Below are 17,920 nucleotides of genomic sequence, written 5' to 3'. Positions count from 1 at the left end.
GAATGGGCCAGACAAAAGTCCCTTTTGAACAGGGTATGGTAGTAGGTGCCAGGTGCACCGGTTTGGGTGTACCTGGCACTGCAACGTTGCTGGGTTTTTCCCCACGGTCAACAGTTTCCTGTGTGTATCAAGAATGGTCTGCCACCCAAAAGACATCCAGCCAATTTGATCCAACTGTGGGAAGCATTGGAGTCAACATGGGCCAGCATCCCTTTGCAATGCTTTTAACACCTTGTAGAGTCCCATTCCCTGATAAATTGAGTCTGTTCTGAAGGCAAAGGGTGGGGGGGGGGGGTCAACTCCAATATTAGGATGTTTTGTACACTCAGTGAATGTTGTAGTTCAATGTAAACGATTCCAATCGAAGATCTAAATGATTGTTCTGGGCTTTAAGACCCAGTAAAGGGTTTGGGTGTGTTCAAGTAAAGGGTTTGGGTGTGTTCGAAGATCTAAATTATGTGTTCTGGGCTTTAAGACACAGTAAAGGGTTTGGGTGTGTTCCGGGCTTTAAGACACAGTAAAGGGTTTGGGTGTGTTCTGGGCTTTTAGACACAGTAAAGGGTTTGGGTGTGTTCTGGGCTTTAAGACACAGTAAAGGGTTTGGGTGTGTTCTGGGCTTTAAGACACAGTAAAGGGTTTGGGTGTGTGAGTGTGCTTGGAACATCAACCTTGATAAAATCTCTACAAATTGTTTTACAAGAAAACTTTTTGTGTGTGCATAAAACCAAGCAAAGACAGTCATCAGAAATCCAACGAAGGGAATTGCCAGATATCTGCAAAAGTTATGATTGCTCAACATGGATTGTGACGATCTGTCGAACCTCTGCAGTAATGGGCTTTACAGATGGGTTTTCTATAAAAGTTGCTGCTTGAGCAATAGGAAGCAAGAGGGAGATTTTTTTTTTAAACCAATCAACAGCTTTAAATTAGTGGGTTGCCCCCCCGCCCCACAGCTAACAGACAATTAGCTGCCATAAAGCCACAGCAGAGTTCCAGGCGGGGGGAGGGGGGGGTGTATTGTAATGGCAGGAATGCTGATAGTGCTCTAAAAGTAGTCGGATTCCTTGGCACCCTCCGAGAGCGAGTGAGCAAATAGCCCAGATAGAGAATGGGAGCTGTCTGTCTGGGGACTAGCATCCAGAGCTATTAGTACGCCTATCTGTGTGAGAAACCCTCACGGGCTCATATCGGAATGAAGACAGGCAGATGCTAAGTGGTAGGATACATGGAGCAGCATGTAAAGGGATGTTAAGTGGTGGAATGGGCCTCAGAGAACGCTCTGTGAGGCAAGTGTTGCTAGTGACAAACACAGACAACTGGGATGGACTGAAATATACTTTGGCATCAACAGCTGAGCCTGTGAACGGAGGGCCTAGTGGAGAGGACTTTGCCAAAAAAGGAGACAGGCTTTTTTCAAAATGTAGTGGGGGGGGGGTAGGAAGGAATGGGTGTAAACCATGTGCTCTGACAGCCAGAGAGATAAACGAACACAGGGTAGGAGTGCACAGCACTGGACAGATACGAGTACAGTCAACACTTGACGACAGAGCATACTCTCTGCCCGTAGGAAGAGGACGATAACATGACAATCGAAAATATGTGACTCTTAAGAAAGTTGGCATAAAAGCAATGGATCCAAAGATTAAAAACAAATCGAACAGAACTAATAGAAAATGACAAGGGAGAAACTACACGAATGTCTAAGGACCAAAGCCGACCGGTGAAGCTTGCCATGATGGTCCTAAACTCTGTTCTGGTGGTTGTTACAGACCTTTGGGCTGGACTGCTTGGCAGCGCTGTATTCAGACGCCATTTTCACCTCCTGTTGTCGGGCCTGGTTCTGTTTGGACCAGCCCTGAGTCTGTGGGTGTCCAAGTACAGCATCTTTGCAAACAGGAACCACTACCTCTACAGGTGAGGTCTTTTTCTTGTTTTTGACAACACCCATCAGTATTAAGGAAAAGCCACTATTCATGTGGATTAAATGGGCATTAGCATGATATATAATATTGGAGAGAATAGATAAAAGTTCCATTCTTTCAAAGCTCTGTTATTGTTGTTCTGTGATAATGAATGTGTTGTTTATGTTTCACACATAATATTCTTCCAATGGCCATACCATCTAGCTCTGTCCCAAGCAGGCGCGGACTGGTACAAGAATTTGGCCCTGGCACATCACTGTGTGCACCGCGGTATATTGGCCATATAGCACAAACCCTAAGGTGCCTTATTGCTGTTATTAACTGGTTACCAACGTAATTAGACAAGTAAAAATAAATGTTTTGCCATACTGTTATACCACGGCTGTCAGCCAATCAGCATTCAGGGCTCGAACCACCCAGTTTATAATGCAAATTAGTGCTTGTCATATGTGTTTCCCTGAATCAATACATACCCTAAGTGTTCATTACTATTACAGGGCTCCAGACTAAACATTTCCCCTGGTGTCACTTAACTTTTACAGTTGGTTGCACCAGCCCATGACTTGGTCTGACCCAATTCATCTTGAAGTCATTCATTAAGAAGTATAATAGAATACTAAGGTATTTCATCGAGCATGTCCAAGCTGGAATGCATGATTAAAGATATTTTGATGTGCAGTCACGAACCTAATCCAGTGACCATTGTGAATTTTGGGTTGACCGTTAAGACTATAGATTCACATTTTTTTGTTTTGTTCAGAGTTGAATTACATACATCTTTATGTACACTAACTAATATCATATGCAAATTCATTTGGGGTTCAACACCTGACAAAAGTGGAAACTCAAAGCAAATTAACTCGATCGCTAACTCTGAGTATAATACCCACTGCTAGTATCCGTGTATTCAGTCAACAGTAACTGTAATGTCCTAAAAGAAACTAGCAGTTGGGGGCTATTACCCATGAGCCCTTGCGTGCGTGACGCTCCATATCTCAAAACCAAATCAAATATTGTGGTTGTAAAATAGTTGCTATTGAGATCAATAATGAGAGTTGAAAAGAAGACAAAAGAACTTGGGGGGGGGGGTGACTTGCTCATCATTAGAAGCAGGCACCAGCGAGGACACAGGCACCAGCGAGGACACAGGCACCAGCGAGGACACAGGCACCAGCGAGGACACAGGCACAGAGCAGACACTTTCATTAGAGGAATCATCAGGATATTGCACTTCACTGTATGACCAAATCATGGTTTTAGATGATTCTTTGAATGCGAGTTGAGAAAGCCGGGTCATACCATCTTGGTAGGGGGGCCGGCCATTTCCCACTGAGCAACCAAAAGCTCATTATAGATTAGTAAAACAGAGAAAATGTGCTCAAAAATATACAAATACAAAAAAAAAAATGGCCCATGGGCCACAACCTTTTTCCATATAAAAATATTTTTGTGTGTCAATTTCAACCAGCCCAGCCAAAAACAAATGGTCCAGCCATCTGGCATTTGCCAGAATTGCCAGATGGCCAATCCACCCCTGGTCCTGAGCTATTTAGCCATCTTACATTTATACTGGATACCTCTGCTTTGGATTCTCTTTCAGGATGTTCCTGCGATCGGGCTGGGCCTGGACCTGTGTTTTCACTGGCTCCTTCGTCTTCGTCCTCTCCTTCTCCATCCGTCGATCCCTCTTTCTCTCCGTTCGCCATCTCTCACGGATAGCCACTGTGGGAGCACTGTGGTGGGGCTCTCGCATTCTCCTGACTCTGCTGGAGAACATGGCAGGCAGCTGCTACGAGCCCATGCCTGCTACCCTGGTTGGGGGCCTGAACCTTGGCCAGGGAGCCAGTGTCCCAGGGCAGTCCTTACTCCTGCTCCATGAGGGCGAGCGCAAGGCCTCCTGCCTGAACGCGGGTATGCTGTGGCAGGGCTGGGAGGTCTCGGAGGACACTCTTCTCCTCTGCCTCTGCTGCCTGCTCCTGGCCGAGGAGACTGCAGTGTTGGGGCCCTACCTAGCCCTGGGAGGGCCCTCGGGGCCCCCGCTGCGCCTGCTCTTCCTACTCTGTGTCTCCCTACTGGGTCTGTGGCTGTTTCTGCTGCTCTGTCTGCTGGCTTACTTCCCGCAGTTCCCCTCCCAGCTTCTGGGGGGAGCTCTAGGGTGTTTGGGCTGGAGGGGGCTGTATCAGGGTTGGTATCGCCTGCAGCCCAGCTGGTGCTGTCCTGGGTGGCCTGGAGAGGGACTTCTCATCACAACTCAGAGAGAGCCGTACAGTGAAAGGGGTGTTCATGACGTGTGGTCAAAGCATTGATCTCTTTGGCTAAAATATTATTTGCACCCCAGATCAAAATAAGAATGGATAGGACTCCACAGCAAAAAGGGCTCTCTGCTTGATATTTTATAAAAACTAAAAGTAACATTTCCATTTGCTTTATAGTCAATGTGATAACTCCTAAACATCAAGAACATCGAATTGGATAATAGCAGGAAGATTATTTATATACATTACCACAGAATTGAGAAAGTCAAACTTTCAGAAGCAAAATATTGAAATACTTTCAAATCTCACCATGAAACATTAAAATAAAATACTCACTTGATGTTTACGCCAGTTATCACTACTTTAATTTTTAAATCTGAATACATTGATTGTGTAATTACAGCAGTTTTTTTTGTTATGAAAATGAAAACGTTTTTTTTAAATCCACTGTGTCTGAAGGTATTCAGTGACCCAACAAGCCTTATAACATGTTACACTACAAGATTTGTATCATCACATGTGAATGGGTGAGGAAGAGTGTGTCGCTATATTGAATGGGTGAGGAAGAGTGTGTCGCTATATTGCCGTCTCCAGTGGATGTTCACAAGAGTCAGTTGATCAGTAGATGAGGGCCTTGCAGTCCCCTCTGGGCTTCTTGATCTTGTCATAGTTCTTGTTGATGATGTCAAACAGCAAGGCCTGGTGAATGGGTGACAGAAATAGCAGGGTAATTACATCACTGAAAGCCTTTCATCATCATTAGATTGGATGAGATAGATTTTTTATTTATTGTCTGTTTCACACAGATATTTGCTTTACGCCAAGAAAATGCACCACGATAGACACATCAAACATACAAATTCATCATCATCACCACCTACAATGACCCTTCTTTTTACAACAAGGGCATCAAACATACAAATTCATCATCATCATCATCACCACCTACAATGACCCTTCTTTTTACAACAAGGGCATCAAACATACAAATTCATCATCATCACCACCTACAATGACCCTTCTTTTTACAACAAGGGCATCAAACATACAAATGCATCATCATCATCATCACCACCTACAATGACCCTTCTTTTTACAACAAGGGCATCAAAGAGGAAGACAGGTAGGTAAGTACAATGTCAGGAGCAGGAGAGGCATTGGTAATTATAAACTTAATCAATTTGTTCGCTTGATAACAGGGTTTGGTTTCCATTCACAACTCTAAAAGTCCAGGTAAATACTTCACACTGGGAAAGTTTAACTTGGAGGTTAAATTATGGGGGTGCTGAACACGTCTAATGACGGACAGAGAGGTATGATACATGAGGGAGCTTACATAGGTGTTGCGGATCTCCAGAACCACGATGCGAAGCTCACAGTACTGGTACTGGTCCAGCTCATGCACCAACTGCCTGTAGTCTCCCTGGAGGTAGTTACACAAAATATGGTCAACACACACACACACACACACAAATGAAAGCGATCACACACACACGGATACTAACCACATGAGGTTGTTTTGAGGCCTTGGCAACAGCATCCCCTCTCTCACTGTAGTACCTGATAACACATCACAGATAATGTAGGTGTTTGTTAGTCACATTAACACAACAACTACATAACGAATTAGAGAGGAGTGTAAACAGTGATCTTTTGGTTAAGGTCTCTTACTTTGAGATCTGTGTCTGGAATTCTTCAATCTTTGTGCGAGTGTTGGTCAACAATTCAAACACCTTTTCCTGTGGACCAGGGTTAGAGGGTTAGAGGGTTAGGGTTAGAGGGTTAGGGTTAGAGGGTTAGGGTTAGAGGGTTAGGGTTAGAGGGTTAGGGTTAGAGAGTTAGGGTTAGGGTTAGAGGGTTAGAGGGTTAGGGTTAGAGAGTTAGGGTTAGGGTTATGGTTAGAGGGTTAGGGTTAGAGGGTTAGGGTTAGGGTTAGAGGGTTAGGGTTAGAGAGTTAGGGTTAGGGTTAGAGGGTTAGGGTTAGAGGGTTAGGGTTAGAGGGTTAGGGTTAGAGGGTTAGGGTTAGAGGGTTAGGGTTAGAGGGTTAGGGTTAGAGGGTTAGGGTTAGGGTTAGGGTTAGAGGGTTAGGGTTAGGGGGTTAGGGTTAGGGGGTTAGAGGGTTAGGGTTAGAGGGTTAGAGGGTTAGGGTTAGAGGGTTAGGGTTAGAGGGTTAGGGTTAGAGGGTTAGGGTTAGAGGGTCAGGGTTAGGGTTAGAGGGTTAGGTTTAGGAAAAAAAATTGCCCTTCAAGAGGACCATATACACGGGCACCTGTTCTCTAATTCTATTGCTCCTAAGGATACATAATTTGTTATACGGGAACTTGGGTTTGAATTCAAGTCAGAATCTAGGTCCAGGTTCAGGATTAGGGATTAGAGCTTGAAGTGAGGTTAAAAATCAGGATTATGTTCAGGGTCAGGATTGGATCTGAGGTTATTGTCAGGGCTGAGGTTAGATTCAGGATCAGGGTTAAGGTTAGGACTAGGGTGGGGATTGCTGCGGTTAAGGTTGAGGTTAAGGTCAGGGTTCTAGTCAAAATTCGGTTTTAGGATTAGGCTTCTATGATTGGGGTTAAGGTTAGAGCTAGGATGGGGATTGCTACAGTAAGGGTGAGGTTAAGTTCAGGGTTAGGGTTAGGGTTATAGTCAGAATTAAATGAGGTTTTAAGCTTATTAAGCTAGACTTACGGTTGAGATTTGTGGGTTAGGGTTAGGGTTAGGGTTCTAGTCAAAATTCAGTTTTAGGATTAGGCTTATATGATTGGGGTTAAGGTTAGAGCTAGGATGGGGATTGCTACAGTAAGGGTGAGGTTAAGGTCAGGGTTAGGGTTAGGGTTATAGTCAGAATTAAATGAGGTTTTAAGCTTATTAAAATAGACTTAAGGTTGAGATTTGTGGTTAAGATTAGGAATGTGATACTTGGCTAGGGTTAGGAGTGGGTTAGGGTTAGGGTTAAGGTTAAGGGGGGTTGGTTTAGGGTTAGGGTTAGGGGGGGATTTAGGGTTAGGGTTAGGAAAAAATTGCCCTTCAAGAGGACCATATACACGGGCACCTGTTCTCTAATTCTATTGCTCCTAAGGATACATAATTTGTTATACGGGAACTTGGGTTTGAATTCAAGTCAGAATCTAGGTCCAGGTTCAGGATTAGGGATTAGAGTTTGAAGTGAGGTTAAAAATCAGGATTATGTTCAGGGTCAGGATTGGATCTGAGGTTATTGTCAGGGCTGAGGTTAGATTCAGGATTTAAGGTTAGGACTAGGGTGGGGATTGCTGCGGTTAAGGTTGAGGTTAAGGTCAGGGTTAGGGTCAGGGTTCTAGTCAAAATTCGGTTTTAGGATTAGGCTTCTATGATTGGGGTTAAGGTTAGAGCTAGGATGGGGATTGCTACAGTAAGGGTGAGGTTAAGGTCAGGGTTAGGGTTAGGGTTATAGTCAGAATTAAATAAGGTTTTATGCTTATTAAGATAGACTTAAGGTTGAGATTTGTGGGTTAGGGTTAGGGTTCTAGTCAAAATTCGGTTTTAGGATTAGGCTTATATGATTGGGGTTAAGGTTAGAGCTAGGATGGGGATTGCTACAGTAAGGGTGAGGTTAAGGTCAGGGTTAGGGTTAGGATTATAGTCAGAATTAAATGAGGTTTTAAGCTTATTAAAATAGACTTAAGGTTGAGATTTGTGGTTAAAATTAGGAATGTGATACTTGGCTAGGGTTAGGAGTGAGATTGCTCAGGTTAAGGTGAGGGTAAACTGGGATAGGGATGGTTCAGGTTTAATGTTCAGATCAAGGTTGGGAGAATTAGAGTCTCTAATACTTTTCATTGAGACCTGTGGGATTGCAAGTACCCAATTTTTTGATCCAACTTCGCTCCTTGATCTGTCTCTGTTTTAGCGACCACCCTTGGTTAGATTCCAACCCCGCTATTCTTAACTGGGCTACTGGATGAGATCTAAAGTGGGTGTATAGTGTGGTTTTAACTGACTCTTTACTTATATGATATAGGTGTTGTTTGAGTCTGGCTTCCAGGGAGTTCCTAGTTTCTCCAATATACCATTTCCCACATTTCAGACACTCAATTCCATATACAATGTTAGTAGTCTTCAATTGGAATCCCTCCCACACCGGGACCCCTAGACCCGACCATTTATTCTGAATATATTTAACTTGTCTAAAGTGTGGTCCCCGCCGCACCAGCTTCTCCTTGAATCCAGAGTGTACCAGCACATCTTTCAAATTTTTATTTCGCCGATATGCTGATATTACTCTGAACTGTTGGAGGGTGTCCCCATCCCCCTTGTCTGCTTAAAATGATCCTTCACTATGGAATTAAACTTCATAGAAGATTGTGAATACGTGGTGACAAATGGGATAATACAGCCATCATTGTTAGTCCTCCCATGTATAGGTTCAGTTGTCACCATAGTGTTCACCTCCGCTCTTATAGTGCGGAGGAAACGTTTTGAGTATCCTCTGGGTCTAAGAGCCTTAAAGAGAATTCCTATAGCCTCATTTACATGTTTTTCCTGTGTACAAATCCTATGAAATCTTATAAGCTGCGACTTTATCAACCCTCTGTAGGTGTGTTTTGGGTGAAAACTGGATTTATGTAAGAGGGAATGAGTGTCCGTGGGTTTAAAATAAACCTTTGTTGCTAATTGCTTCAGGTTATCCCTCCCCTCTACAAAAAATACCTCTGTATCCAAAAATTCTATTCGTTCCGGCTGAACGTTGTATTTAATCGTAATCGACGGATGATGTGTATTCAAAATCCTCACAAATTCCATAAAATCTGAGGCAGAATGTGTCCATAACCCAAATATATCATCTAGATACCGCAAATACAAGGATGGAAGCTTTATGCATTTTGGGAGGGCAGATTGTTCCCATTCTGCCATATAAATATTGGCATATGATGGGGCAAACTTCTTCCCCATAGCTGTACCATGAATTTGGAGGAACCAATCCGAGTTGAACTCAGTCATTTCTTGTTAAACTAAGTTCCAATAGTTGTAGCAACGCCCCATCTGGTCTATCTGGGTCTGGATATTTATGGAAAATATTTCTGATTGCTCTGAGACCCAAGTTGGTGTCGATATTAGTATACAAGGAGTCAATATCAATTGAAAAAAACACAGTTTCTTTAGGCACACTAATTCCTTTCAATTTTGTCACAAATTCGTATGTATCCTTAATGAAACTTTGATGTTTCCGTGACAGGGGATTTATGAAATAATCCAAATACTTTGCTATTCTATAAGATTCCGAACCACAATCCGATACAATCGACCTACCACATGGAACCTCTGAGGGAATGGTCCACGTCTCAGGAGGTTTGTGGATTTTAGGCAACAAATAAAATTGTTTGGGGCGTGGGGTATCTGGTCCAAATAGATAAAACATTTGTTTGTCTGTAATGTAATTATTCTCATGAAGTTCCCCTATAATCTCCCTCATTTGTCTCTGGGTCTCCTGCTGCAATGAGTGAGTCAGTGGCCTATAATGTTTAGAATTACTCAACTGCCTGTTCGCCTCTATCAGATACTGGGTTTTATCCAAAATGACAATCTTTGATCCCTTATCCGCTGGTTTTATAATTATGTTTGAATTCTTACTTAAGGAATTTAAGGAATTCCGTTCTTGTTTTGTAAGATTATCCTTTCCTGCCATATAGAACCTAAATGTACTAAAGGAAGTAGAGTCCCTTTGAATTAAAGTCTGCATCGTATTAGACACTCCCTGTAGCTTAGGCTCCCAGTGTGATGGACCAATGAATGGTACTCTTTGATTGTCAGTATTATAATTAAAATGGTCAAGTAATTTTAATTTTCTATGATAAGTGTGCAAATCCCTCCTGAGCTCCATACGATCGATCTTAGCGGGTGTCGGAATAAACATAAGGCCCTTCTCCAGAAGTTGCTGTTCTGCCGCTGTAAGTCTAAAAGTAATCGATAGATTCAGTACATTAGAGTGTTGGGGAGTAATATCAATACACTCTTCCCCTCTTAATAGTTTAACTGGTCTAGCCAGTAATTTAAAATGTTTACAGCTGTATCTGGTCTCCAATGTATTGGATCATCCTGCATTGTGTGAAATCTAAGTTTATTCAGGTCTAGTAGTTCCCTACAATTTTTCTGAATATACTGATTCAATTGATTCAGAACATTCTGCTTTTCCCATGAAAGCTCATCCGAGGGTGAGGGTTAGAGGGTTAGGGTTAGAGGGTTAGGGTTAGAGGGTTAGGGTTAGAGGGTTAGGGTTAGAGGGTTAGGGTTAGAGGGTTAGAGGGTGAGGGTTAGAGGGTTAGGGTTAGAGGGTTAGGGTTAGAGGGTGAGGGTTAGAGGGTTAGGGTTAGAGGGTTAGGGTTAGAGGGTTAGGGTTAGAGAGTTAGGGTTAGAGGGTTAGGGTTAGAGGGTTAGGGTTAGAGGGTTAGGGGGTTAGGGTTAGAGGGTTAGGGTTAGAGGGTTAGGGTTAGAGGGTTAGGGTTAGAGGGTTAGGGTTAGAGGGTTAGGGTTAGAGGGTTAGGGTTAGAGGGTTAGGGGTTAGGGTTAGAGGGTGAGGGTTAGAGGGTGAGGGTTAGAGGGTTAGGGTTAGAGGGTTAGAGGGTTAGGGTTAGAGGGTTAGGGTTAGAGAGTTAGGGTTAGAGGGTTAGGGTTAGAGGGTTAAGGTTAGAGGGTTAGAGGGTTAGGGTTAGAGGGTTAGGGTTAGAGGGTTAGGGTTAGAGGGTTAGGGTTAGAGGGTTAGGGTTAGAGGGTTAGGGTTAGAGGGTTAGAGGGTTAGAGGGTTAGGGTTAGAGGGTTAGGGTTAGAGGGTTAGGGTTAGAGAGTTAGGGTTAGAGGGTTAGAGGGTTAGGGTTAGAGGGTTAGGGTTAGAGGGTTAGGGTTAGAGGGTTAGGGTTAGAGGGTTAGGGTTAGAGAGTTAGGGTTAGAGAGTTAGGGTTAGAGAGTTAGGGTTAGAGGGTTAGGGTTAGAGGGTTAGGGTTAGAGGGTTAGGGTTAGAGGGTTAGGGTTAGAGGGTTAGGGTTAGGGTTAGAGGGTTAGGGTTAGAGGGTTAGGGTTAGGGGGTTAGGGTTAGAGGGTTAGGGTTAGAGGGTTAGGGTTAGAGGGTTAGGGTTAGAGGGTTAGAGGGTTAGAGGGTTAGGGTTAGAGGGTTAGGGGGTCAGGGTTAGGGTTAGAGGGTTAGGGTTAGAGGGTTAGGGTTAGAGTTGAGCGTAGGACCTACCAACAGTATTATCAAGGTATGGCTGATATGACAATCATTTTATTAAGATCAGAAAGTCTGACCTGTACAGCCACCCCAAAGTTGTTCCCATCTTCAATTTTGGGAATCTGAAGTTGCACCCACATTGACACCTGCCAGAGTAAGAGATCATAGTATTTATGTATTTCTCTAGACACTTCTCACCTATTTAGGAAAAGATGTGCTAGTGAATTTGAGATGTAAAATAACAGTTTGGCCCACACAGAGACGAACAGAGGGACAAAGGGCTGACTGACTGTGTTCAGTTTCTCCTTCAGTAGCTGGATCTGAGGCTTGATCTCCTTTAGAAGACGTTCCACTCTCTCGTTGCAGGGGATCGGACCACAGGGAGGCCCTTCGGGAGAAACACCATGAGACAACTCAAAGAGTAGGATGAAGTTATACAAACGCACTGGTCTAAGTTTCTATTTGTGTGTCCTCTCTAATGGTTAAGGTTAGGATTAGCGGTAAGAGTGAGCTGATCCTAGATCTGTGCAATCGGGCAATTTGACAGCGAACCCGCAGTTGTAAATCGGTGCTATTGTGTCTTCTTAACTACCTGCGTCTTCATCTTCTTTCTCGCTGTCCTTGTCTTTCTTCCCTTCTTTTGCCTCTTTCTGCAAAACAAGTGAGAAGAGGGGCGGGCGAAGGATTTTGCATGGTTCCTTCACGTGTGTATGCATGGTCGATACTACTTGGGAGTGATTCCAGTGTAATCCAAGGGGTTAATCATGATAGACCGCTGAATTGGGTGAAACGTCTGTACCTCCTCTTTCTTCTTTTGCTTAGCCTCTTCTTTAGCCGGGTCTGGTATTGGGATGTCGAGAGGGGCCTTCAGAGCTGCCAGGCCATCAGTGCTTAAGGATGTCTGGGAACCATTTCACATAAACAAAAATATAGATTATATTTGCATTCTTATGTACAATAGCTTTGCATCAAGGTATTTGGACTGAGATTGAAAGGTGCGCTTGTGTTTTTCCACAGCCTCACCTTCAACAGCGTTTCCATCTCTGCAATCTTCTGAGGGAAGAATGATGTGACCAGGGTCTCTGCCTGTAATACACCGGTTACTAATGTTGGACACAGTTATCGTTTTAACATCTCAAATGTGGTCATTTGGTTATTATTCAAGTAGACCTGCACCACTAAGGGCCTACCTCTTTAGTGAGCTGAGTGCAGAAATCATCAACCTAGGACATTGAAACCAAACACAGAAAAAAGGTTTAGAATTCACAGCAGAAAACCCAACTCCCAATGTCTCTATGTTTGGACAGTTACTTTCACCTGGACTGTGGGTCAGGTTCACCTGATGCAACACAGTGAATTTAAATTCAGACACTACAATCAGCGTGAAAATGTTACATTTCATATGGTATGTATTCATTTGTGGATGTCCATCATCCATTTCCTATGATATATGTTAGGAATTACAGTTTATTGTGGCTAACGTTAGCTAGGTGACTGGGTGTCTAACTTTAGCTAGGCTAAGGGTTAAGGTTAGGTTAAAGGTTTAGCTAACATGCTAAGTACTTGTAAAGTACCAAAAATAAGTTGCTAAAATGAAAAATTTGTCCGTGATGAGATTCAAACATGCAACCTTTGGGTTGCTAGACGTTTGCGTTATATGCCCACCCTTTGCCTTAAGTAACCGGTCTTATCTAACCATCCCAAACATCGTACGTACGTATGCGCTCACTCACTCGCTCGCTCACTCACTCACTCACTCACTCACTCACTCACTCACTCACTCACTCACTCACTCACTCACTCACTCACTCACTCACTCACTCACAACATATAATAGTCATTTCATCGTCCCAAGATTTACGTGTACTATGTTACGTCTAGTCTATGAGACTAGGGTGTGATGTGAGCTCACATGTCCCTATTGTTGGTCTAAATGTCAAAACGCCTTGAAGATTAACAGGGCTGCTGAGTTATCTGACACAAGTTATATTGATAGGCTATAGTCAAATGATTATATAACGTTAGACAAAATTCGAAAAGAAATGGACAAATTTACCTGTTTCTTCGACTCCGGGCGAATGTCTATGGAAGTCATCTTGTGATGGGAATTGATTTACTTGATATGCAAAAATGACCTTTTGCAATGCAAAAATAGAAAGCAAATAAATAGTTCACAGAATGCGAGGATTTTCCTAAATGTCTGATAGTGCAGAACGCTGAAATCAGTCACCCGTTAGTCAGCTAAAAAAGTGAAAATGAAAGTAACTGAACCCTTCTCACGGAGACGTAATTTCCTGTTTAGAAGATCAAGCTAGAGCATCGTGGGATTTGTAGTTTGATTATGGGACCGTAGCGTACCACAGTGTAGCCCAGTGATGGGTACGGAATAAACACAGGTTTTGTTCTATGAGATAATCTTCATCAGCTAACGTCACTTTTTGTGCATTTTGAAGCATTAATGTATGACTGCAGTTCTGAGTGTGTCCTATAGATGGTAATGCTGCTTCTGCCATTTTGAGTGGTATGCTCATGGTCCGTTTATGTCTGTCTCATGGTCAGTTTATGTCTGTCTCATGGTCAGTTTATGTCTGTCTCATGGTCAGTTTATGTCTGTCTGATGTCATATGACTAAGTATGAATGAAAATCTGATATATATATATATATATATATATATATATATATATATATATATATATATATATATATATATATATATATATATATATATATATATATATATCCAGAATGCTTTCTGATTTCCAATTTTGTTTGAATTCATAATAACCATGGATAGCCTAATAACTCAGAAGACAGAATACTAAACTGTAGCTCCCAGTGTGCAAGTGCACATGACATGAAGTTGGCACTCAATTAGCAAAGAAACCACGATTACAAAGACTACAGTGTGCAAGCTGGGCCAGTCTTGGTCATAGGGGCTTTCTCACTTCAAGTTTCCATCACCTGAAACAACCTAATTCAAGTAGCCTAATTGCTGCCCTACGCAGAACAATTACAAGCCTTTCTACAGATTAAAAGTTGCTCTCTGCTCAGAAAGCTTGAAAAAGCCACGAAGGGTTGAGAAACGCTGCTTCTCTGAGAGGTATTATTGCTTTTTGAGGGCAAGTCAATCCTATTATTGATATTTTATGTTACAGTATAGTAATTTTGAATCTTGACAAACAAACTAAAAGAAAAATGTCAATGCTATATTATATACTTAGAAAAAAATTGCTGTCCTTATACAAACAAAAAGGGTTCTATAACTTGCTTCATATATGGAACCCCTAAAAGCTCTGTATAGAACCCGTTTACATGGTTATTGGATTAAAAACCCAAGGCTTCTTCTTCATTGAAACAAAATTGGTTCCTTAAGTATGGTGCCATTTATGAATTATGACTACTACTAATAAATAGTCATATTTTTTTAGCCAAGAATATAATATAATAAACATTAACAGACCAAATAATACCAGCAATGTTTTGACATTTTATTGTCATTATATGCAAACATAGTTTGGAAATATGCACTGGTGGCCAGGGTGGAAACTGTTTGCTTGAATGATGACCAGCGTCAGTCTTGGCACCAGCTCTGTGGCTTTATGGAACAGTACAGTAGGGGTTGTTGCCTGCTGGGTCTGGAGAACAAGATAAAAGGAGCAACAACATGAGTTCATCTACAGAAATAAAGATACATTGCAAAGCAGACATATAATCATTATGATTTAGAAGAATAATTTACATAGAGTTGTTGTGTCAGCAACAGCCGAAAGAGAGATCCTCTGCCTCTGATGGCTTACTGCCAGACTGAGCAAAACATAGTGTGCCAAAAGCCATGTAATGATTAACTAGCCTATTGAATCACCACGACAAATATATATAAATCATTTAGATAAATACTTCCTCTCAGTCCGCCCACTGCCCATCAAGTGCATTCAACAGAGGTCAACAATAGTCTTGTAATAGCTCCATGAAACATTGTCCCCTCATCTGACTCCACACTGAAATAAAAGTAACAATTAGCTAGTAGCCATTGTCAGGCTGGGTCTGTAGCTCTATTTGGCATGTTCCATAAAACAAAATCATGTTTCTTTGTAAGAGCTAGCTTGTAAAGTGGCTATTTAAAGAAGCCTAGCTTTGACCTGTCTAGCTTGTTAGCTAGCTAGCTTACAAAATGTTTTATCTATCTAGTCTAGCTATAGTTTATTAAATGACTGACTTCATTTATTCAACCACAGTCCTCTTGCATCCTCATGTTGGAATGACGGTTGGTTTTTTAATCAGAATGACGGTTGGTTTTTAATTCAGAATGACGGCTGGTTTTTAATTCAGAATGACGGTTGGTTTTTTAATCAGAATGACGGTTGGTTTTTTAATCAGAATGACGGTTGGTTTTTTAATCAGAATGGCGGTTGGTTTTTAATTCAGAATGGCGGTTCAAATTTGAATAGACCAAAAGGTTCTATAGAATCCCCCTTTTTTTAAAAATGTAACTTCGTTTCAAATCAAATCAAATGTATTTATATAGCCCTTCTTACATCAGCTGATATCTCAAAGTGCTGTACAGAAAGCCAGCCTAAAACCCCAAACAGCAAAGATGTAGAAGCACGACATATGCTTTTATTTCCTCTTGCTTCTAGCGAGTAGTAAGTTGTTGTGTGCTGTTTGCCACTCCGACCTCTGCAACAAAGTTGCAAAATCGTGATTTAGATCTCGCCCTTCTATAGAGAGTTAATGTTATCAAGGTTATTTGCCTAGAAGCCCCTTTTTTATGTAAGAGTGCTTTTATTTCCTCTTGCTAGATTTGTATGAACCTCGCAAGCGTGTAAGATTCCTAAGATGTACTAAGCTGGACACCGTGTCTAATATTGAAATAATGGTGTGGCTATATTTAGGTAATTTATGCTGCTCATGGCAACACTGTGGTGTGATTGCTTGCATCATGAAGGGTGCTTTGACCTGCAGTTGTTCCACTTTCAGCAAAAAAACTCATATTGGATCCAAAGTGATGAAAATATGGTTTAGAGCCACCCAAGCACATTAATAATGGGGCTCTCAGCAACTTCATGATAAATGTAATTGATTTAATTTATCTACTTAAGTAATGTGGTAATGTACATGTCAACATCAGTTTGAAATCAGCCACAATTGATAAGATCCAATTAACTTACTGCAAATCATTCTAATTGTTTTGCCTGATTATTCAAATTATTTAATTGACAATCGTAATCTGAATATTCAGCTGTCAATGAATCATCCACTTGTTCAAGTAATAACCTGTGCAAACCGCAGTAATGAAGTCAGTGGAGATATTCAAACATGATTGTGGGCACGTTGGGTGGCAGTAACCAAAAGGTTGCTGGTTCAAATCCCAGACCTGACTTGGTGAAAAAAATCTGCCAATGTACCCTTGAGCAAGGCAGTTATCCTTAGCTGCTCCAGGGTAGCTGTTGATAATGGCTGAACCCTAGCCATGACCCCACTCTTTGAAGGTGTCTCAGGGAGAGTGGGATATCCAAATAGGATAACTTTAAGCACCTAATAATATCTATTATATTATATCAGTGTTGCAGACATCCAGCACAGCCAAAAGAACGACTCTAAAATGGCTGTCACAGCAGTAGACATGATTTATTAATTGAGTGAGTGATTTAAACTTAAGTTGTTTTCCATTTCTGCCTAGTTGCGAAATATACTGACCAAAGGTCTTTCCTCAATGGATGACAGATGATGAAGGGGAGGGGAGCGTCTAGGAGAGAAACATGGTAGCAAAGGTTGCCTAACATATTAATAGTGTTCCATTAAATGGTATTAGTTCAAACTACAAATACAACTCTGAAACAAGTTCATTATTGACGTATTAGTTACGATTATAATAGAACAAGCGTCAAGAGATCTTGTTTGATCCTCGGTCAAATCATTTTCCTTTTGGTTCTAGAACATTTAAACCAACCTAGAAGTACGACTCATTATTGCATTTGTCTGCCTTCTATTCTTGAATGCGCATTTAAAGATTACATTTCAGTTTCTATCCTGGTTCTGTGGCCTGATTTGAGAATGTAAAAAATGAAAGAAAAAAAAATCAAATAACCCACATTACTTGGTGTCAAATCAAATCAAACAACCCACATTACTTGGTGTCAAATCAAATCAAACAACCCACATTACTTGGTGTGAGAAGGGTCTGGTTGAGACCTTACTTTTCAGTTGTTCCCTTATCAGTGTACATGTAACCTATGATAGGCCTCTCTCATGGACTCTCATGGACTCTCAATGTAAGATAACAAGACTAAGTCCACATTCCAACCATGATTTGAGCTTCAAATGCCTTTTTTTTTTGCCAGCGGCAGCATTTCTGAATGTTCTCTTTGATAACCGAGGACTGCATCTGTGGGCGGGGGAGTGAATGCATAAATAGAGCATGGTCTTCTCCATAATATGGCGGCTGATTCTGCTGGCCATAACCATGGATTATAGAAGTTTAACCAGTGGTACTGGGGGCTCATCTTTCTTTGAACTCTGTCTACCCTACTGTCATTATCTCTCT

The 17,920-nt window shown here is 41.8% G+C and overlaps 2 protein-coding genes across 3 annotated transcripts; one reads left to right on the top strand and one right to left on the bottom strand.

Moving 5' to 3' along the window:
* Positions 1–1,472: 1,472 nt before the first annotated feature.
* LOC123991402 (fat storage-inducing transmembrane protein 1-like) lies at positions 1,473–4,624 on the top strand. The gene is made up of 2 exons (XM_046292970.1): positions 1,473–1,914; positions 3,523–4,624. Exons 1-2 carry the CDS (start codon positions 1,697–1,699, stop codon positions 4,226–4,228), a joined length of 924 nt encoding a protein of 307 aa, XP_046148926.1. The 5' UTR covers positions 1,473–1,696; the 3' UTR covers positions 4,229–4,624.
* LOC123991403 (proteasome activator complex subunit 1-like) lies at positions 4,298–13,657 on the bottom strand. 2 transcript variants are annotated; one of them, XM_046292972.1, is made up of 11 exons: positions 13,432–13,657; positions 12,566–12,598; positions 12,399–12,478; positions 12,175–12,276; positions 11,968–12,025; positions 11,666–11,763; positions 11,453–11,521; positions 5,849–5,916; positions 5,683–5,737; positions 5,514–5,600; positions 4,298–4,876 (listed from the first exon to the last, which is right to left on the bottom strand). In XM_046292972.1, the coding sequence occupies exons 3-11, from the start codon at positions 12,414–12,416 to the stop codon at positions 4,796–4,798; spliced, it is 636 nt and encodes a 211-aa protein (XP_046148928.1). In that variant the 5' UTR covers positions 12,417–12,478; positions 12,566–12,598; positions 13,432–13,657; the 3' UTR covers positions 4,298–4,795. The 2 variants fall into 2 exon arrangements, with proteins under 2 accessions (XP_046148928.1, XP_046148927.1); XM_046292971.1 differs by having other exon boundaries at positions 12,399–12,461.
* Positions 13,658–17,920: the final 4,263 nt, after the last annotated feature.

The sequence above is a fragment of the Oncorhynchus gorbuscha genome, linkage group LG12 (genome assembly GCF_021184085.1).
Source record: "Oncorhynchus gorbuscha isolate QuinsamMale2020 ecotype Even-year linkage group LG12, OgorEven_v1.0, whole genome shotgun sequence".
Taxonomy (NCBI): domain Eukaryota; kingdom Metazoa; phylum Chordata; class Actinopteri; order Salmoniformes; family Salmonidae; genus Oncorhynchus; species Oncorhynchus gorbuscha.
Note: the sequence above shows the minus strand (reverse complement) of the source record. Positions and strands in the feature narration are given on the sequence as shown.

What these genes read in the sequence shown, in the direction of transcription:
- LOC123991403 (XM_046292971.1), bottom strand. Translation starts at nt 13,470, where the DNA reads ATGACTTCCATAGACATTCGCCCGGAGTCGAAGAAACAG. An exon ending in AGCAAAAGAAGAAAGAGGAG is followed by an intron (nt 12,026 to 12,174) that starts GTACAGACGTTT and finishes CTTGTTTTGCAG; the next exon opens with AAAGAGGCAAAAGAAGGGAA. An exon ending in CCTCAAAACAACCTCATGTG is followed by an intron (nt 5,601 to 5,682) that starts GTTAGTATCCGT and finishes AACTACCTCCAG; the next exon opens with GGAGACTACAGGCAGTTGGT.
- LOC123991402 (XM_046292970.1), top strand. Translation starts at nt 1,697, where the DNA reads ATGTCTAAGGACCAAAGCCGACCGGTGAAGCTTGCCATGATGGTCCTA. An exon ending in AGGAACCACTACCTCTACAG is followed by an intron (nt 1,915 to 3,522) that starts GTGAGGTCTTTT and finishes ATTCTCTTTCAG; the next exon opens with GATGTTCCTGCGATCGGGCT.